Source organism: Heliangelus exortis, chromosome 26, assembly GCF_036169615.1.
Source record: "Heliangelus exortis chromosome 26, bHelExo1.hap1, whole genome shotgun sequence".
NCBI classification, from domain to species: domain Eukaryota; kingdom Metazoa; phylum Chordata; class Aves; order Apodiformes; family Trochilidae; genus Heliangelus; species Heliangelus exortis.
Window position 1 is genome coordinate 5,407,084 of NC_092447.1, and position 21,591 is coordinate 5,428,674.

At 48.1% G+C, this 21,591-nt stretch overlaps 1 protein-coding gene across 6 annotated transcripts in view; it reads left to right on the top strand.

The window, feature by feature from the left end:
* ARHGAP32 (Rho GTPase activating protein 32) overlaps positions 1 to 19,833 on the top strand; it is a 204,222-nt gene extending 184,389 nt beyond the window's left edge. For all 6 annotated transcript variants that reach the window (XM_071768841.1, XM_071768842.1, XM_071768843.1 and 3 more), the window contains 11 exons: positions 408 to 510; positions 2,952 to 3,096; positions 3,637 to 3,719; positions 5,318 to 5,425; positions 5,872 to 6,017; positions 7,633 to 7,834; positions 8,560 to 8,705; positions 9,703 to 9,777; positions 10,141 to 10,995; positions 11,644 to 12,572; positions 13,393 to 19,833. In XM_071768841.1, coding sequence (XP_071624942.1) covers positions 408 to 510; positions 2,952 to 3,096; positions 3,637 to 3,719; positions 5,318 to 5,425; positions 5,872 to 6,017; positions 7,633 to 7,834; positions 8,560 to 8,705; positions 9,703 to 9,777; positions 10,141 to 10,995; positions 11,644 to 12,572; positions 13,393 to 15,645 — 5,045 coding nt within the window. In that variant the 3' untranslated portion in view covers positions 15,646 to 19,833. The remainder of the gene's footprint in view (positions 1 to 407; positions 511 to 2,951; positions 3,097 to 3,636; positions 3,720 to 5,317; positions 5,426 to 5,871; positions 6,018 to 7,632; positions 7,835 to 8,559; positions 8,706 to 9,702; positions 9,778 to 10,140; positions 10,996 to 11,643; positions 12,573 to 13,392) is intronic.
* The last annotated feature ends 1,758 nt before the right edge of the window (positions 19,834 to 21,591 follow it).

Sequence of the window (21,591 nt, forward strand, 5' to 3'; positions counted from 1 at the left end):
TCAGTGTTCATCTCTGCTTAAACAGAGTGGGATGGGTTCATCAGGCATAAAAGTGAAAACAAAGGAACTCCTTGGCCAAAGAGTATTTACTCAGTTTTATTACTCTTCTGAGATGGAATTTAACATCCCAGTTCTGATGGGAGTTGTGAATGGGACCTGCACTGTCACTGCTTGACCAAAATTGACTTTTTTCAGCTTGATTCATTGCCTGCCATTTCTTTAAAGCAAAGAACACCCCCTGACTGGTTTTCACTCCAACTCCTAAAGTTGATTTTCTTGCAGACTTTTTCCTCTGAGAAAGAGCTAAAGCAGCAGCCCAGCTGAGTTTAGTTTATGGCATTTGCCAAGCCCAGAACCTGAACTGGGACCTTACTAACACCCTCAGCTGACCAAGCCCTGTTCTTCAGTCCCCCAGGTCCTCAAGAGCTGCACTGAGTTCATTGAGAAACATGGAATTGTGGATGGGATCTATCGTCTGTCTGGGATTGCTTCCAACATCCAGAAGTTACGGTGAGGATTTGAGGGAGGGTACCCTGGGTCTGCCCCCATTTTGGAGCAACACTGGGTTGTGGGGGGACTTCCACAACAAGTTTTCCTTCAGGATAGAGTATGGGAAGGCTCTGGGAGTCAGGTGTCTCTGTGCTGTCACATTTCATTCCCGTTTCCTCTTGCTCCCAGAGCCCTTCTGAGCAGCTGCTATTTCTCCTTGCTGCTTTAAACTCCTGGCATATTAGCAATTAATTGGGAAGATGTAAAGAATATTTACATAATTCTTGGTGGGTGGCATTGCTGTGCAGGGAAGGGCTCGGTGTGTGTCCTCCGCAGTTAGGAGCTGCTCTCATCACAGTAAAAGGGTTTTATCCCTTTGGATTTGGTTTTCTTCCCATCATTTGGGATGCATTTTTGTGTGGTGAAGGGGCTGAGAGAAGCCAGTGGGCTGTGACTAATTCCAGTGTTGGTCCTAGGCCCATGTCACAGAGCAGCAGAGGGGTCTGTTCCACCTGCAGGATATCCTTTTTGTATCAGCTATTCCCCAGTCTGAGGGACAGCCCTGGTCTGGTACAGATCCTGTCCAAACCCTTCTATGGATGGGCTTATTCTGGTTCAGCTTAATCCTGTTTCTCATCACAGAAAGTTCCATTTAAAAATCTGCTCCTGAGGCTTTGATATGCAGACTCCAAAGACTGGGATTGTAGCTGTTTCCCACATCACTCTTGGCTGAATAACATGTTTGCCCTTGCTCCCATTACATCCCTTTAATTCCCCATTTTGACTTGTGCTGGGCAAGCTTTCTAATCACTGCCCTAGTCCATTTTTCCATTTTGTGTTGCCAAGACTATTTTCTCCTTCAATATTTTCTAAAGATGCTTTGAAAATGGTTTTCTCAAGTTTTAATGCCATCATTCCCTGGTATATTAGAGAGAATGAAGCCACATCCTATTTTTCAATTTCCTGAGATGTTCCAAAGACAAAAGGAAGGGAGTACGTGGCATAACTTGCAGACACTGTCCCTGTTGCTCATCTAAATCTCCACAGATTTTCATGAGTGTTGGGTTGATGTAGGGCACACGTGTCCTTGCTGTAGTTTCCAGCTACATCAACAGATCATTAGGCTTATTTCAGAGCTAGGCCTGCAGTATCCTTTTAAATGAGTCACTGCTCTTAAGTTTCACATAAAATTGAAGCTCCCAGATTTCAAGGGTTTTTTTGTTGGAGAGAAAGTCAGAGAATTTATTCCACATGGGAGATCTACTCCAGGACAGAGGTTGGCTCTGTGGCAGTGCAGTAGCTGCCTCTACTTGGCCGTTAGGCAAAACAGAGAGAGTGCTGAGTTGGCATCTTTATCCCTGGGCTCTTGTGGGGTTTTTTTGAGACACTCTGAAGTTTTATTCTCCCTCTGAACAGAATCTTCCTTTGGGGTCAAAAGAAATAACACGGAAGTCTTGAAACAGTGCAGAGAGAAAAAAAAGGCTGAAGGTAGTAGGGCTTGCCCTTTTTTTGCTCTGTATTCTGCTCTGCAGGGACAGGTCTCTGGCAGGGTGTGAGATTTATTCCTAAGGAAAACAAACTGAAATACCAGGAGAAGTGGAGTAGGGCAGAGTATGGGCAGAGGATTTCAGCCAAGGCTGAGTGGGGGGGGGGGGGGGTGTCTGAGCTCCTTCTGAGCTCCCTCTTCTGCTGGGGAGCCAAGTGCAGGAAAGAAGAGGAAGAGGGAGGTGCAGCCAGAGCTGCCATCTCACTGCTCACCATGTCCTTCCCTGCAAATCCCTCCTGCTAATTTGAAACAGCACTTCTCCCTGCAGAGAGCCAGCCCTTGGCCTTCTGAGCTCAGCATTTATTTCATGGATGTTTGTGATTTGGGTTTTTCTCTCTGGAAACCAAAGGCATTTTCTTCAGGGATTTTCTTCATGTGGTTCCTGGCTCTTTGCACCCTGCAGCAGAGGAGTGCTCAGCTCACCAGCTTCTCCCCAAGGAATTTTTGGCACACAGCAGTCTCCACGTGCAGCAGCTGCCCATGGCACTGCCCTCTGCTTTGCTTCATCACTTCAGTTTCCAGGCCTCTGACATGCAAAGAGACAGCAGCTTCCAGCCAGCCCTGCAGGCCAGGAGCTGCCCTCAGCACTTAAATATTCCCTTGGTCTCCAGGGGCTATGGAATACATTCTCTGGAGGCTTTGTGTAAGGCCCTGCTGCAGCACAAGGGATTGCAGGCTAGCTGGTCATTGTAAAACCAGCTGAAAATGCTTTATTGGAGAAAAAAGTTTCAGTTTGTAAAAATCCAGTTAGCAACACCACAACCGCAGGTCGTGTGGCTTTGGTGACCAATTACTTATTTTTTCCTGCAAATCAGGAAACTCTTGCTTTTCTTGACTGTAATTTGTGCTGGCTTTTATTTTCCTTCTTCCTTTTTGAACCCCTTTGCCCATTTTTTTTTTCTGCTCCATTTTCCAGCCACGAGTTTGACTCAGAGCAGATTCCTGACCTGACAAAGGATATTTACATCCAAGACATCCACTGCGTGGGCTCCCTCTGCAAACTGTACTTCCGTGAGCTCCCAAACCCTCTCCTGACCTACCAGCTCTATGAGAAGTTCTCAGTGAGTACAAGCAGTGCCTTCACCTTCCACTTCAGGGTGACTTCATGTACACAGGCTGAGCAGAGAAGTCCTGAGCAACAACCTGAACCTGGCTTCCCCACACTGGCTTTGTTGTAACTTCTGCTTAGTTTGGGTTTAGAGAGACCAGCAGTGCTTATCTCCAATCAGCCAAACACCAGTCTGGTTTGTGCTACCTGCACACCAAATTCCCACTGCTGGTACCATCCTTCCATTCCAAAATTGCTGTGCAAAATTCCTCCAGGTTTGAGGTCCCTTTTGTGTTTCCCCTCTTGGTTCACCACAGTTATCTTTGTCCCCCGTGGCACTGATGCTGCTTTTCCTCTCATTCTCAAGAGTTCCCCTCTCATTTTCCATTTCCAAACTCAAACAGGACTGGGATTAGAATCAAATGGAATTGCTCTGACCAATTAAGATACAAAATGGCCCAGATGTTGATTTCATTGTGTTGATTTCACACGGGCCCCTCAAGATGCTGTGGCAGTTTCCTCATTTTAATTGCAGCTTTCTCCCTTCTTTCAGGATGCTGTTTCTGCTGCTACAGATGAAGAAAGGTTGGTTAAAATCCACGATGTCATCCAGCAGCTGCCCCCTCCCCACTACAGGTCAGTGCAGCCTTTCCTCTGCTTTGTTAGTGCCAAGGGTTCAGGAGTGAACTCTGATGCCTCTGGATATTGAAATGGTTTCTGGCTATATAAAGTTAATATTTTAATTAGCTCATTACCAGACAAACATTTTAAAAAGTGAAATGTAGCCAAAAAAATTGGTTCAGCCCTTCATTGTAATTTGGTCGGGTGAATTTAGTCTCCAGTTTCCCCTTGTCCCCAGCAATAACAGTAAGTAGCAAATTAAAACAATACTCCAGCAGAATATATAATCATACTATGGTGTTTAAAAATCACCAACTAATTGTAATAATACATTAAAACTATAATATTGTATTAATATTATATACTATGTGTAATTAATATACCATTTTATAATAAAGGTATTAATAACTGTATGGTAATGCATTTTCACTAAATATAATAACATGTTAATGGTCTATAAATAAAAAATTATGGCAGGGTTGTAGTAAACAGGCATCAGAATAAAACATGTGGTGATTGGTATTAATACCTAATTATTATACTGTATGTTAATGCAGCATTAACACTAGTAGGTGGTCCTGACCTATTATGTATTGTAACTGGCTAAAAGTTATTTAACTATCAAAATCAACCCTTGTAATTGGCTGGGCCAGTTGTGATGCTGCATTCTGAGTGGCATTTAGAGTAGATGTAGGTGGGTATTTGGCTTGATAGCCAATTCTAATACTGTGTGTATGATAATTGCTAATTGGTGGCTTGGTTTGTGGTCACTGCCTGGGCAGCTGTGAAGCTCAGAGGTGTTTCTTATCCATAGGTATCTTATACTTTATGGTAATCATCAATTAGGCAAAGTGGTTTATTATGGTAATGTATGTCAATTTGCAGAACTAGGTATGATTCTGTACCCAGACTGGCTGGTTGTAATGCATGAAAACAGGGTGGGTTTTTTTTTAGATCAAGTTAACTACTGGTAACCATTTAGAATAGTTTTGTGTTCATAAATATTTAAATATTAGTTCTTATAATGTATAGTGAATGGCTTGGACAGCTGTAGTGCCAAACACTGATGGTGTTAGTTGAACATCAGTAACTTATATTGCAATTAGTCTTAACTAATTATTACAAGCTATAAATGCGTGCAGCTTGCTCTGTGATCTGAAATTCCATGCAGGTAACCAGCCTTCAGCAGCATAAACTGGATCTGTCCTTGTTGTTTCCAGCCAGGAACATCCATCTCCAGGCCTTGGCCAGTTGTGGAATTTGGAGCACGGAAGTGCCCCATCTGCTGCCCCTCTACCCCACCAGAAAAAAAGAAAAAAAAAAAGACACAAGGAGGATACACAGGCATTTTTATTAGTGCCTTGTGCTCCCTCCTCCTCCTGGGTGTCAATAGTTGTTAAAATAAAAAAGGAGGAGGAGAAACTCCCCTTGCCCCACCCCCATGTAATTATTTGCTAGCAGCAGCTTTACCATCAGTCTTGGGGTGCACAGTTCAACGTGGCTTTCTGGGAGCTGTCAAAGCAAAAGAAAATAATGAAGTGGTGTTTGTTTTAGAAATGGCAGCAGGGCTCTGCTCACTGGAGCTGAACCTTTGCCTATCTCCTGTTTTCCAGGACACTGGAGTTCCTAATGAGACACTTAGCTCGTCTTGCTGATTACTGCTCCATCACAAATATGCACACGAAGAACTTAGCAATCGTCTGGGCTCCCAACCTCCTAAGGTATTCTTGGGGTTTTTTTTCCCATTTCAGTACAAGTTTTTATATTTCTAAAAACCAGATGCATCCCTGTTCTCCAGAAAATCAGAACTTTCAGCAGTTGCGAGAAGATCTTCCTTTCCTCTCCCAACGTGCTCTTCCCCTCCTTTAAAATTTCTGATGGGAAATCATTCCAAGCAGGGGCTGGAACCAACTGGCAAGCTCCTGAGCTACTGATGGAACCCACTGTGACTCTGTCTCCTGACTGCAGTCCAGCAGTGGCAAGGAAGGATTCTGCCCACCCCAAACCCTCTTTTCTAGATGATGATTTCCCCTCTCTTGTTTGGATGAGAGTCCTTTACTCATCCAGGAGAATTTGTTCAGTGGCATCACTGAGTTCCCATAAGTCTCTAGAGTCCAATTTGACAGCTTGGGCTGCAAAAACTCAGACTGATGGAAATTTTCTTCAGATCAAAGCAGATCGAGTCTGCCTGCTTCAGTGGGACAGCTGCCTTCATGGAGGTGAGGATCCAGTCAGTAGTTGTGGAATTCATCCTGAACCACGTGGATGTCCTCTTCAGTTCCAAACTCAGCTCAGTCATACGGGATGGAGCAGGTGAGTGTCTTCCTCAAAGGAAGCAGACACTTAATGCCCCCTCCTGTGGGACATTTAAAGATGTTTTAACTATACCCTAAAGACAGATCTCCAGGGTTAAGATGTTAGAAACTGGCAAACATCACCTGGTTTGAGACACTGCTATCAGGACCTTTCTTAGAAGCCAAGGATCTTCTACCAAAGCACATATCTTAATATTTGGCTGGTACTGTGATGCCCTAGCACTGAGAAATGGTTAGGAATCTCTTAGGTCTTTGTCTCCACTGCTCCCTCCCCTTCTTTTTAAAACCATCTTCTTGCATGCTTGTCCCTCTGAGCTGCCTTGCAGTACAACAAATGCATGAGCTCTGCACCCTTACCAGCACCTCAGAACATAAACAGAAATGATTTAAAGAGAGCTCTCTAAGTTTCTTATTGTCAGTCCTATTGAGCAGAGTCTGGCTTTTAACAGGGAGTATTTTGACATCTGCTGTCCTGGTTCTTTCTTCTGCACAAGCTGTATGGGTTTATTAGCAGGGCTGACCAGCCCCTGGCTCCATCCCCATTGGCCCTGCAGCTGCTGCCCACCACTCTGCTCCTGTTGCTGATTTGTGGCTCTAGGATGAGGAATGAACCCTGACACATTGCTGCCCAGTCCTGCAGCACTTGACACATCATTCAGCCTTGGAACTTAAGCATTTCCTTAGGTAACTGCTGAGGCCCCATAAGTAAACCTGTTGCATTGAAAACAAGCAAAGTTGCACCAGGAAGAAGTTGTCAGCATGATCAACAAACACGGATACCACAAGCTATTATTACCCCTAAGCAGCATTAAGTGTGCACCATCTGCTTCAATAACCTGACCCTTCCTGTGAGGTGTGCACAGTTACCACCACCTGGGGGGGACAGGCAGCTGTTTTTCCAGTATATTTGCTGCTCCCCACTTTTAAGCAAGCCCTACCTCTACTTCAGAGAGCAGAGTTGCTCTAAGTCCATTTCTGGTTCCTACCTGAAGGCAACTCTAAGTCAAGAGGAGCTGGAGGTCAGCTTGGCTGAACAGTAACAGCCCAGAGCAGGCTCAGCTCTGCCAGGGGAAGATAATCGTGCTAAGAGTTGGAGCCAGATGATTATCCAGGCTTAGAATGGACCATGTAAATTCAGCTAATTGTTTAATGACTTGGGCATTCACATTCAATGTGCTTTGACACAGAACTGGCTGGGAGAAGGGGCAGGCTGTTTACAGCTAAGTGCAGGAGTACACAAGGCAGCATCCTCCTCACTGCTTCCAGAAGGCTTTGAGCATGACCGAGGCCAAGCTTCTTAAGAAGAAAAACCATCACTTTCTTTACAGATGCATACAGGTGAAGCTTAAATAAAGTACTTCAGTGAAGTTCCTAACCTGCCTGCTTCCCTCAGCCTTTTCTTTTTTTAACACATTAAGCTGTTCTTGATCCTGAGCTTTTTTTTTTTTTTTTGACATCAACATACCTCTGACAAAATGATTATTTTGACCACATCTTGCAGTTGCTGAGAGAACAAAGATTTAGAAAAACACAGCACCTCCCTAGACACACAGACACAGAGCTTTGATCTCTGCTCTGCTCTTGCTGATTCTCCTGTGGTTTTTCCCTTACAGGGCACAGTTCCTTATCACGGCCCAAGTCTCTGCTGGTGTCCTCTCCTTCCACAAAGCTGCTCACCCTGGAGGAGGCTCAGGCACGGACACAAGCCCAGATCAACTCTCCCATTGTAGCAGACAGCAAATACATAGAAGTGGGAGAAGGCCCTGCAGCTTTACAGGGGAAATTCCACACGGTTATTGACTTCCCATCTGAAAGGTACAGACAAGTTTCCTTTCCAGCATGTGTCATAACTGAGGTTTTTTTAATTACAATAGCAAAAACTTGTCAATACTGGTCTACAGTATTCATACATAAACTATTTATAGCCATTTTTCTACCTGCTTTGGCCTCTGTGAGGATGGAGCTTACATGAATTGTCTGGTGATTTAGTTTAGCCATGTAATGTCTGTGCCACTCCCTTTTTAGCAGGGTGAGCATTAAATGTATAAAGCTGTGGTGTATGTGGTGCCTGTATAGTCACCCACACAGAAATGTAAACAGGGTCAGCACCTGGAAACATGGGGGTTTCCAGATTTCAGGATTGTGTACCAAATGCTGGAAGTGGAGCAATTGGACAGGCTTGATGACACTATAAATATGGCAGGGGGAGGAGGCAAATGGGATTTTACAACACGAGTGAGATGTTTTCAAATACCTTTGATGGCTGCACAGTTCCTCAGAGAACTGGGGCATCTGGAGGTAAATAAAAGCCTTCCTGTGCAAGTCTGGAGCTCACCTGCATTGCATCTTCTTTGCAGGAATTTACCCAGCAAGACCTTAGGGTTGAGCTATAGGAATGAAAACCTCCTCAGCTTTTTTAAAGCCCAAGTTTCTAAGCTTTGTGTTAGCAGAAACTGTAGTTACTGTAGTAACAACCAAGCAGGAGCAGGGACTAACTGGGCTCCCCCCTTCCAACAATTTGTTTTGTTTTCTCCCTCCAGAAAAAGACCACCCAGCAAGATGAAGAAGTCCCCAGTGGGCAGCTGGCGTTCCTTCTTCAACCTGGGAAAGTCCTCCTCTGTCTCCAAACGCAAACTCCAGCGCAATCCCAGTGAGCCCTCAGAGATGAAAGCCATAGCCCTGGCAGGTAAGGCTGCTTTAAACCTTCTGCCTCCAAATTGGAGTTTTCAGCAAGGCACAATTGGTGCTTACAGTGGGTTTTTATCTCCTTCTAGCGTTCAAACCGTGCATAACACCTTCAGTCTTTCCTGAATGCATCTCACATTAGTTCAACCTGCTCACACCTCTAAGGCTTTTCTCAGAGTAGCTTCTGAAAGGCTTCTGTGGGATAAATCTCGGGATAATTCCTTCTGTCACTCCTATGAAAATGTAAGAATACAGTTCTGGCTCCCTTTGCAGCTCTCAAAAGACACACAGTTAATGTAGGTAAAGGCACTTTTCCACAAACACATTCCCCCAGGAAGCTACAGAGGTGTGACCTGAGCATCCAGCAACCTTTTGTATCTGCAGACAGTGTACGTAGGCTGAAGTCTCAGCCCTTTCCATACAGAGTTCACTGTCTCCCTCCAAATTTATAAATAGCAACAATATGAATTTGTGGTAAAACACGCCCCAAGTTCCTGAATGTGGGCCAGGAAGGACTTTTACCCTGTCTTCTCCCTGGAGCCATTTTCAAATGATGACCCTCAGAGTGTTCAGTGTAGTGAACACGTTCCATGACTGCCCTTAAGACTGCTCCTTGCAGCACTGAAGTTGTACCCATACAGTGCTTATAAAACAAGTTCTGTAAATGGTTCTCTCTTCCCCAGTTTTAAAGGTTTTTGTTCACTGCACAACAGAACACGATCTATAGCAGGATGATGTGTGGGGATTTGTTTCCCAACCTGCCACCTGCAGCAGTGACTGTTTTAGAAGGTTACTTTTCCCCAGTCTGTAAAATGAGTATCATAAGGTTTTCTTTAAGGGTTTTGGAGCCAAAAAAAACCCCAGCAATCAAACCCAACCCCCAAACAAAAAAGCATGACTGTCGGGACAGTGGTACTGTTCCTAGAAGCCTGTTTGTGGTTTTCCTGTGTTTTTTCACTTCTCTAACCCAGCTCTTCACTGTCTCTTGCATTTCTTAGGTGGCCGAGGAGACAGCGGGACCCTTCGCTCGGCTAAAAGCGAGGAATCTCTGACCTCTCTGCATGCTGTTGATGGTAAAACACACACAAACCCCCAAACCTCTTGTTTGTTACAGCTGGCACCATTTATGTTCATTCCTTGCCATCTCCCCTTGCTATTCTAATGCAGAAAAGATGGCACTGGGAGGGGAAATCCTTTCTGAGAAATCCTTAGGTCTTCAGCACACTTAAACTGCCTCTGCTTTTGCACCCACTTTAGTTTCAGACTAAACAGGCCTCACAACTGCTGTGAAAGAGTTAGAGCAAAGATAATTAACAGTTCCTGCTAACTGCAGGATTTTTATGTTTAGAGTTCACCAGTGAAATAGTTTAAAATCAGCTGTCACCTCCTGGACAGTAAGCTGTTGGCACCAGCCCATATTTTCTACTTGTTCCTAGGTGAATCGAAGCTGTTCCGACCCAGAAGGCCTCGGTCCAGCAGCGACGCGCTGTCGGCTTCCTTCAACGGAGAGCTCCTGGGGAACATGAACCGCTGCAATTCTTATGACAACCTTCCCCACGATGACAGTGATGGGGACGAGGGGCTCATCCACGTTCCTGCCCTCATCTCCCCTCGATCTGCTGAAGACGTTGACCTGAGCCCCCCGGATATCGGAGTTGCCAGCCTGGATTTTGACCCCATGTCTTTTCAGTGCAGCCCACCCCAAGCGGAATCCGAGTGCCTGGACAGCAGCACCTCCCTGCTAGAGTCAATCGGAATAAATAAGGAGAAGCCAAGCCTCCTAAAGAGGGATTTTGAGTCAGGCAGCCAGTCCCAGACACCAGGCAGTGCCACGAGCTCTGAGCCGGTCTCCCCTTTCCAAGAGAAGATGAGTCCCTTCTTTACTCTGGACCTGAGCCCAACTGAGGAGAAGGGCTGCAAACCCCCAGCCTTCTCACCCAAGCTGGGGCGGAAGCCCATCAAATCTCCACCCCTGACTGCACCAGAACCTGTCTCCTTCACACTGCCCAGCCGCATGGCGGAAGCGATTGGAGGAGTGCCCATCACACCCAGAAACTCCTCTGCTTCCAGCTGGAGCAAAGGAATTGGCATCACTGAAATCACAAACAGGTCCCCAACCCAGATGTCCTTGCCCCTGAAAAACAGTGAATCAGAAGCAGGGGAAGGAGCCCACCGAGAGCTGCAGCATGCCCAGCTGGTGGCTGCTGGCAAACCAGAGTTGCCAGAAGAAGGGGAGAGACCAATGTCAAGCAGTCAGAATAAGACTGTACCCTCTGGACACACTCAGCCAGGTACAGTGCATTTTCCTCCATTCTTTCTTTAAGTTCCAAAGGGGACCTGCTCTCAGAACCGTCCTCCTCTGCGTGCCTTGTAGGAGAGGGGATTGCCCGTCAGTTCTGATCACAAGTGTCTTGCAGGGCTGTGCAGATCAGTAAGGTCTTAACCTCTGCCTTCTCCCTACATCACACAAGTCTCGGATAATTTTCCATAATACTTTATCTACCACTTTTTTTTTTTCCCCATCCTGTCATGCGTGAAAATCTCTAGCATGCCCTTCTAAGTCATTTCAGCCAATAGGCCATCTAAGACTTTTCTTTTTTCAAAAAAAACACGGTATCTGCCAACACCTGAAGAAGGGATCTTTTCACCTAAAACCTTATGATCAAAATTGTGTAAGGGTATCTCATTCTCTGCTACCTACTTCCTACCTCTCTAGAAATGCAAGAGGAGCCTTTAGACAATCTCTTGTGTTTTTCTCCTTCTCGTGATGAACTGCTTTTGCATGTGAGACAGAAGATAGAGTGTTTCACGTCAGAAGGAATTGCCACTGTGAAAGTGGGGAAAGCATCTATTTTTTTATAATAGTCATTAAGGGTTAGGTCACTCACCTTATTGGGGTAACGTAAAATCACTCTCTCTCTCAATTTTCCCCCCATTAGGAGCAGTTGCCCTCGACTCCCCCCAGGATCCTGTTCCCGTCAGTTCTGTGTCTCTTATCCCTCCTCCTCCTCCGAAAAATGCAGCGCGCATGCTCGCCCTAGCGTTAGCCGAGTCCGCACAGCAAGCGTCTGCTCAGTCTCAGAAAAGGCCAGGAGATGTTCATTCTGAAAGCACAAATTGTGGAGAGGCTGAAGCTGGCACAGCTCTAGAAAAGCTCCATCTCTCTGCTGGTGCTCCAGACAAGCTCCACCTGTACACTGGTCTGCCTGAGAACTGCCTTCACTTCCAGACTGGTGCACCACTAGAGCAGGATTTCCAAGGTAGCAGCAGCACACCCGGGGAGCAGAACCACCCACCCGGTGCACCTGGAAACCGGGACCCCCCACCTCTCCACCCCAGCATGCCTGGGGACATGCCTGGTAGCAGAGATGCAGAGCAGGAGCAGCCCAGCTTCCATCCTGGTAAAGCAGGGGACAAAGATCTCTTCCCTTCCCATGGCGGGGACTGGGAGCACCCAGCCCAGCACCCTGCAGGTGCACTGCCTGACTGGGAACCACCCACAGCAGAGGTGTCTCTAGATAAGCCCCACCTCCACACACGCCTGTCTGGGGACAAGCACCACGTTCCTATCTGCACAGCTGATGACAAACTTCAGTCTCCTCCTGTCCTAACTGCTGGGGAGAAAAGCACCCCGGCTCCAATGCCGTATTTAACCACCATCCCACCAGCAGCAGCAGCAGCAGCAGCAGCAGAGCCCAACTGCAGGACACCGGCGGCTCCGGCCGCAGCTCCGGCAGACGTCACCGTTCCCCCCGCACAGCGCCCGCTCGCCACCGGCCAGCCCGGCCCGGCCCCCAGGCAGGACCACCAGGCAGCAACAGGACAAGTGCCAGCAGCCAGCACAAAAGCCTCAAGTGGCTCCAACCAGGTAGGTGGATGTGCCCCCCAGTCACATGTGCCCAGGGGAGAGCAGTCTGAACCCAAATGACAGGGGATGCACACGTTATGTGGGCACAGATGCAGCCTCGCAGGAGGGAGCAGCACAGGATTTCCTAAAGGAGCATCCCAATATTCCTGCTCTTCTTGGCTATAAGGAAAAAAGTATCCACTGGGGTTACTGAGAGAGGGAATGCTAGTTTATCAGTGCTCAGAAATGAGTAAGAGTTTTTTGCATCCTCTCTTCACTATCCTCTTCCAACTTCCTCTCTAATAAAGCAGATCACGTTCCTGGTGTGAGTTAGATGTAAAAGCATTCACTCAGAAACCCAAACTACCCACTGCCCATCCTGTGTGCACACCCACACCCTCAATGGTGCTCTAGACACACATAAGGGAGGGATTCCTGCTGTGCTGCACTACCTCGTCTGCTCAGCAGGGCGTGATAAATCCAGGGACATTTTCATTAAAGCAAGTACATTGTTAAGCAGCCCACCTGAACACTGTGACAACTGTGTGAAAGTTTTAATCTTTAAATCTATAAAGACACAGCCACCTCTTTCCCTGTCACCAGTTTGACATTTGCAGGGTACCATTTTGTGACAGGTCCTGAACACTGCCAGGGACACCCCCCCGTCCTTGCTGAGGACATCTTATGTACAGTGAGTTGCAGTAGCTCTCCACAGCAAACACAAACCAGGTACAGGGAAAAAAAAAATTAATCCCTATGAATACCTGTGATATTTTAACTGGAATGGTGGGCTGAGGGGAGGAAGATGCTTGCCTCTCACTGCTATTGGTTTTCCCTCTAGGTTTGGGGCACAACTGCACCTGAAAAGCCACCTGAGCCTGCTCCTGGGTTTGTTCCAGAAAGCGGTTGTACCACCCGCTGCTCCTCTTCTGTGCCCTCAAGCCACCAGAGCCATTTGGAAAAGCCTCGGGAGACCACCAGGGCTCCACCACTTCACCTGCGGTCTGAATCCGTCCCCACTCACTCCTCCTACAGCTTTACACCCCCCGTCCCGCCCGTCAGAACGCTGGAGAGCAAAATTGCTGCTGCCATGCACTCAAACAACACGGACGCCATCAACAACTCCAATTATCACGCCTTCCTCTCCTCCTCCATGCTGGCCTCCTCTGTGGAGGAAGCTCTGCTGCCTCCCCCACCGCCTCCCCCTCCCAAGCACTCTTCCCTGCAGTCCGTGTACGTGCCGCATCCCAAGCCTGAGAGCATCCCCGAGCCGTCTGGGCCGGACAGCTACCTGCACCACAAGGCAGCCTCCATCCACCAGTACAGGCCTGAGAGCGTCCCCCCCCACGTCTCCTACCACCCCAAGCCCGACCAGCACCAGGCCTACCCCCCTCGCTCAGAGACACCCACTGCTGCCAGCACTCGCTACAACACCTACACCAACCAGGGGAAGAGCACCTCGACTCTCCACTCCAAGCCTCGGAGCCGGACAGAGTTTGTGTCCTCCGTCAGCCCCACGGGCCTGCGCAACGCCAGCTACGCCGAGGAGGCTCCCCCCTACCCCACCATCCGCAGGGTTCAGTCTCTGCACGTCCCCACGCCCGCTGCCTCCGCCATCCGCTCCGTCCCCATTTCTCGGACCGAGGTGCCTCCGGACGACGAGCCGGTGTACTGCCCGCGGCCCCTCTACCAGTACAAGCCATATCAGCCCCACTCCGACTACCACGTCACTCAGCTACAGCCTTACTTTGAGAACGGGCGGGTGCATTACCGCTACAGCCCTTACTCCAGCTCTTCTGGATCCTCTTACTACACCACCGCTGACGGGAGCTTTTACGACCTGGACCCCTACAGCACCGTGCGGGTTCGGCCCTTCCACCCCCTGCCCAGCAGAGACTTCGCATCCTACGCCTCCCGCCTGCAGAGCAAAGGGCTGTACCGCTACCCCGGCCTCTCCGCCTACCCTCGGGGCGGCCTCATCAGCCACCTGGCAGGCAAAGAGCACAGCTTCGTCAGCAGAGATGTGCCCCCTGCCCCTGACATCAAGCACATGTACATGTCCTGGGACCTGGAGGACATGGAGAAGTACCGCATGCAGTCCATCCGCCGGGAGAGCCGCACGCGCCAGAAGGTGAAGGGGCCGGTGATGTCCCAGTACGATAATGTGGCCCCGCTGCTGCAGGAGGAGCTGGGGGGCCTGGATGTGATTCACCTGCGCAGCAAATCGGATCCTGGGAAAACCGGGCTCCTCACCGTGGCGGAAGGGAAGGAGGGGAGGTACCCGGCCAAAGCGGCTACACCCGAGGGGGACGAGCGCTACTACATGCAGCACCCCGAGCCAGAGCTGGAGAGAGCCCACTACCACGGGGCCTATGGGAACGGGCAGGCGGAGAAGCCATCCCTCCCCCAGAAGCAGAGCAGCATCCGGAGCAGGAAGCTCCACGAGCCAGGCTGCAACACAAACGAACACAGGACACACTTGCAGCAGGAAGCAAGCCATAGGCAGCCTTCCGAATCCAAAAACGGGCCCCCTTATCCCGAGTACAGGCCCAAAGGTGGTCCAGAGCCATCTGACCCCATCGCTTACCAGCACTCGGGTGCGAAGTACATCCCGGCGACCCAGGAGACCCTGAGACTGAACCACAAGGAGGTGAGGTTGGCCGAGGACAGGCCAGATTTGGAGAGGTCTCGAGCCAGGCCAACCACATCCATGGAGAAACACTCCAGAGACTGCTACAAAGAGGAGGACCACAGCGCCTCTCCCATGGCACCGCCCCCCAAGCCCGAACGGAGCCACAGCCTCAGAATGCAGCACCCCGAAACCATGGAGAGGGACTCTGCCCTCCTCTACCCCTACCAAACCCTTGGCAAACGCCAAAGCACTATGACTGTGGTGTCCCAGTATGATAATTTGGAGGATTACCATACCATGCCTCAGCACCAAAGAGGGGGCTATGTTGGAGGAGGGGGCTTTGTGCCCCCCAGCTTTACCCACGTGCACAGTAGAACTTACGCCACGGCCCTCGGCCAGGGAGCTTTCCTCCCGACGGAGCTGTGTTTGCAGAGGCCTGAAACAGAGGTCCATGTTGAGTGAGCTGGTTGGGTGGGGGGAAGGAGGGATAGAGTCTAAGCAGCCTCTGCTGGACAGTGGACTGTTTTATTTTTTCAGTGACGGAAAAAACAAAAAAAGAAACAAGCAAACCCCAACCCTACCCCGATGAGCAAAGCGAGCCCCACCTTCAGCTCCCCCTCTCCCCAGCCCATCACTCAGTGTTTTTATGTAGTAGAGATAGAGCTTTTTCATGTAGCTTTGAGACAACTGGAAGGCTAGGGCAGGTTGTTGGCATGTAGATGTTGCCAGAGAGGCCAGGCAGAGCTGAAAGATGCTGTTGGGTCAGGGAGGGAAGAAAAAGGAGTTTTTCCTTCCTCAGGTTTGACGTTGGCAGTTGCCATTGATCCTCACCACGCATGATGGACCCTGCATGCAGCTGTTCCCCCTGTGTAGACAGTTGCCCTTCCCACTGCCAGCTTCCAAGAGAGGAGCTCCAGGACATGCCTGGGAAGAACCCCTCTGAGGTTAGTCAGCACGAGTGGGCTAAAAGCTGGGCAGGAGGGAAAGACTTCCCAAGTATTTTCTTCTAGATAAATGCTGAGGTCCTGCCTCTCCCTTGAAAATGAATGCTTAGGTGCAGTGGATCCACTTCAGTTGCTTTGAAGTGGGTGGGAGCTTGTTTTGACTTCAAGCCTGTGGAATAGGCTCTGAAGCAAGTTCAAAATACAATGCACTTTTGAAATTGTCTGCTTAACGAGCTGCTTCTGGCTATGAGAACTCAAATTACTTTAAATGTCTCTATTGTCAGCAGAGGGCAGCTATGGAAGCCAAGTAGAGCAGGTTTGTATTTGTCATACCAAAAGAAAACAAAACACGAAACCACACCAAACCATACACACAGAGTTGGGAACAGCACAGCCCTTTCATGCCAAGTCCTCTTTACTGCTGGGCTATCTAAAGTCCAGACCATTTAATACCATGTGGCTGGCCAGACAGTGTCCTCTCCTAAAAATAAACAAAAAAAAACAACCAAAAAAGCCCAAACCTATAAAAATAATTCTAAAATCTCTATAGCATTTTATGCCCAGCTTGTAAATTGGAGCCCAACTTACCAGCTGGGAATGACTGTGCAAGTGCCAAGTTTACCTGCATGACCAGCTACTCACCCTGGGCCAGATCCTGCAGCTCTTAGATCAGGGACTGCTCCTCCTGACCTCTGAAGATCTCCAGGACATGGCTTTCTGTGTCCTTCAAGTTGTGTTGGCAAGGAGACCCTTGTGGAGTCGTGGCACACAGAGTTAGTTCTGTGCTGTCTGTGCACTGTGGAACTGGAACCCCTCCTGTGCTGCCCGTGGGGCTCGTGCCAGTGTTCAGTCAGCTGTAGGGACAGAAGGCCAGTGCACTCTGTAACACACCAATAACCTTCTGCTGGATATTTAAAAGCTTTCTGTGTTGTAAGAGAAGCCAGGCAGCATCTCAGCCTTCCCAGGACTCGCTACAACCCCCACCCCCTTTCTAAAGCACATCCATCTCATTAGAAAGAGCTTGCAAGCAATACTTGAGATGTAGGAGGTTTTTTATAAATGTTCACCAAGAAATTCCAAGGCCATTTCTCTTTTGTGTGGTTGAAGAAGTTCTCTACCCATTTTTGAATCTAATGTTTGAATAAAAAAATAGGAGGTTCTGCAGTTAGCATAAAGCTGTGAAAGTTAAAGGGAACTAAATGGGTATTTTTGGACAAAAGTTTCATGGCTATTTTGAGGCTTTTAAATCATAAGGAAAACTTGCTTCTAGTAGTTAGCTAATATTTAGGTGTTTGCTTCTTTTAATCTTGTTAGCCTTGTCTGGGGCTGTTTCAGTGACACTACCTTACGGTCCTGTTCTGTTGTGCAATGTTGTTGTTTTAAGCATTTTGGGTAGAAGACTTGTCCTTTCAGGTTATGGAAATAGATCTGACAGCCAGGGAAAAAAAAAAAAAAAAAAAAAAAAAAGAGAGAAGATAGAAAAAAATAGCAGCACTGTGATCCAGGTTACCACAATCTCCTTGTGATTAATTACCAGGTAGATTGGTTGGGTGAAGGATTGGTTTTTTGTAATGTTTTCTTTTAAGGAAAGTCTCCCCACAGCTGCCAGTTCCCTGCTGAGGTCTCCAGTTGAAGCAGGGATGATGTGTTTGGTTCAGGCTATTGGGATTCAGGGAATGAGAGCTGGAGCTCAAACTGCTCTCTCCATGAAAGCCTTAACTCTCCCCACTCCTGCCCCCACAGCAACTCCTCACCTCTCTTTTGGCCTTACCTTAACCAGGACTATCCTTCCACTCCCAGGGGACTGAACCCAGCTCCTGCTCATTGTAAATGCCTCACTGGATTTTCCTACTCAAAGCCACTGTCTCCCTCTAGATCCCAAGTGCAATCCCTGGACAACTTGTGTTCCTTCTAGTCTTGTGCTAGCACTGCCTGAGCCTGGGCTCTTCAGCTCACTGCACTCTACCAAGTGCCAAGTGCTCAGCACTCTCTCACCCCTTGGGAAACACAAAAGCTTTCCAGCATCTTTCAGAAAGAGCTCCTAGAAGTGCACACCCCTGCAGCTCCATGGCTGCTAGACAGCCTTCCCCTAGAGAAGGTCTCTCAGAGAACCCAAACTAACTTGTCTTGAGCCACAGGTACAAAAAAAATGGAAAAAAGCAAAGTGAAGGCACCAGCTTTCCTCAGACAATAGAGATGAGCACCTTTACTTGGTGTTGCTGCTGCCCATGGCTTCACCATCCCAGCAGGATTCAGCAGTCATTCCCCACCCAAAGCCATACAGTGAACTATGCAGTTCTGCTCTTGCACTGTGGTTAGTCTGGTGGTTGGTCCTTAGGAGGAGGTTTACATCCTCATTAATCAATCCATGATAAAGTCAAAACATCCAGCTGTATCTTTTCCAGAATCCTAGCAGAGATTTCAAAGGGCATTGTGCAGCTGAGCCAGGAGGAGAGGTTACAGCAGGTAACTCAGGGAGGTGGTGGTCTGGAGGGCAGTCAGCCAGTCAGTTCTTAGCATCTTATCTGAGAAGAGAGAGTAGGGGGATGGCACCACAAAGTCCAGTTCTGCTCTGATTTAATACTGTGCTGCCTAACAGTGTCTCCAGCAAGGTGACAAGCAGCTCTGTTCAGAAATAATTCCCTTACACAGGCTTGCTGCTTCTGAAATTCCCACTTTCTAAGTTTTCAGCTGAGTTTCTCCTTACCACATACAAGTGCTGGGATCCAGCAGTATGCTCCAGCTCTGGAGTGGGATGTGTGCCCATCAGAGACCTTCCCTGGAAAAAGGGGAGTGCAGATGTTAGGTGAGTAATGAGGACTTAGCCCCTGTGAAGTCTTAAGCAGAGCATTAATTTGTGATATTTTTTGAAGAGTCTTATCAGGTGAAATTTATATGCATAGATGACAAAAGACCCAAAACTTTGTGCCTATGTCTTTCCTGAGATCCTCTACTTCCTGCTCATCACCTGAGGGGGATCAGCAAGGATCACACACTGGTAGTTAAGTTGCTAGAGAGAAACCAAAACCAACCTGAAAGCATTCTGTTCCTCTCGAACCCCAGAAAAGAACCTGTGTCCTCTGCCATTCCTCAGTACCTTGACAGGGCATTGACTGATGTGTTCCACGTTAGGAAATCTGGTGAGAAATTCTTTTCCTTACAGTTGCTGAGGTGGCTTTGGCATGTGACTCTTTTCCCAGCTCCCCGATGTTGAAGGGCATGGTCTGGGTTTCTTACCTGTGTGTGCAGAGTCTTGACTCATCCAGGTTGGGGGGAGGGGGGGGAGGGAGGGGAAAAAAAAGGGTTGTTTTGCAGTTCATTTTCCTGCTGTAGAAGACTTTAATTTTCTTGCCTTGAGCCGCATGAGAGAAACATCCCAGAGAGTCTTGGGTTACCTTTGGAATTCCCTTCACTTTAATTTATATAGTGTCTTTTTTTGTGAACTGGTGTAAAATGTATATGCTGAAAAGCTCATGTATTTTATGTAAATATTTTTGTGGTTTCCCCACTTGCCCTTCTCTGTAAATATTTAGACATCTCCTCTCACCTTGTATGATGCAGATGTGGTTTTGTTTCTGTTTTTTATTTGTACTGTAATGCAGCAATGCAGACTGAGTGTCTTGTGGTATTAAACAAAAGCAACAGTCCCACTGAGCTCACACTCAGATGCTCAACTGACAGCATAAAGCAGAGAGGTAAAAACTGACCTGTGTCTGTGTGGTTCTTCACTGAGCAGCAGCTGGGAATCAACAGGCAACCGAGCAACCACTCAGTGACCACTCAGAACTCTTAAGTAACCTGGGGGAGTCAAACCAACTTCCCCTTCCCCTGGTGTCAAGCAGCCCATTTCACACATCCCTAAATACAACTTTTGTTCTTTTTGTCTCTCCTGAGTCACGTGGCCTCCAAACACATGCTCTGAAAAGTCACACAACGTGTCTGTAGACTTGGGGTCCCCTGAGGGAGTTACACCCCCTGTGTCACTATGTGTCTAGGCAGGAGAACAAGACACTGTCTAAAAGGAATAGATGTGTAAGAAATGGGACTTCTGGGTTTGGCTTTTCCAGTCTGTGACTTCCAGTTCATGGTTCTGGTCCCCTGACACTCCCTGGTGCAGTTACTCCTGAGATGCCTGTTCAGTGTTACTACAGTCTGTAAGACACAAGCAGAAAGGGACACTACAGAACACAACAGGAAGTACAGACACTGTAAGACATGAGGGGAAGTGAACACACTGTAAGGCACGAGAGGAAGTACCCACAGAAGCAGAGACATTTCAAGACACAAGTGGAAGTAGAGACATGAGGGGAATGGACACGTGAAGACACAAGTAGCAGACACTGCAAGACATGACAGGAAGTAGACACAGAGGACAACACATGAGAGGAAGTACATATGGAGGAAAACACACCAAATAGACATGGGAGTGGACACACAAGAGGAAGGGGACAGGTGAGAGGACATGGACACAGCAGACAGGAAACATCCACACACAGGTCCAGTTCTGAGTCCTCTTCCTCCTGCATGTCAAGGTCCTCTCACTTGTTTTCCACATCTACTTCTGTGTCAGTTTCCTCTAGCGTGTCCTATCTCCTTTTCCCTTTCCTTCCTCCTCCTTTTCCTTCCTTCAGTCCCTATAGGGTTGATCCAGTCTCCCCTCCCAGGCTCTCTCCTGCCTTCCCACCATGTGCAGACCAGAGGGCTGCAGAGCCACCACCCTGCTCCAGCAGTTCCTTCCTGGCCCCTATAACAGACACCAGAGACTACAGCAAGGCTCTCAAACCTCTCATTCCACAGCTACTGCCCAAGAGCTCAGTGGCCCCAGGACACCACTCTATTTATATTCCTGGCTTCAAACCAGCCTCCTGATTTACTCTTGCATGTTGGTGTGAAGTGGTCAAACCTACAGACCCTCCAGAAGTTCCTCAGCACACAAAGCCTGGTTCAGAACAGAGGCTTAGCTCAGGTGGCACCAACAACCAAGGCAGTAATTAAACAACTTACCAATTTTGAGAAGCCAAAGCCTCTAATTGCTAGCTGCAAATACGAAGCAGATTTAATTCTTGTCTGGTTCAGCAGGCAGAAGAGTAGGATGCAGAGCTGTCACCACCTGTGACAAATCCTGCCCAGCCTCTCCCTGTTCTGGAGGTTTGCTTTGTATGCTCCCCAGATGTGCACACTAAAGCATCCTGAACAGGGCCACAATTGCATCAACACTTGAAGAATAGAAATGTCAAACCAATTAAGTCTGAAGAGGTTCTTTTTCTATCCATTAGAATTAACGTTTCCCAACCCAGGCTTTTCTGCAAAACCTGACAATACCAAGTCCTGATTTTTACCTACAGAACAGGGAATGGAAAAAGAAAAGCTCCAAGCAAGGAATCAGACCTAGGACAGAAAAGCCTCCCCTAAAAGCAGCAAATTTTCCACTCCATATCAAAGCATTGCCCTTTTTGTGATACAC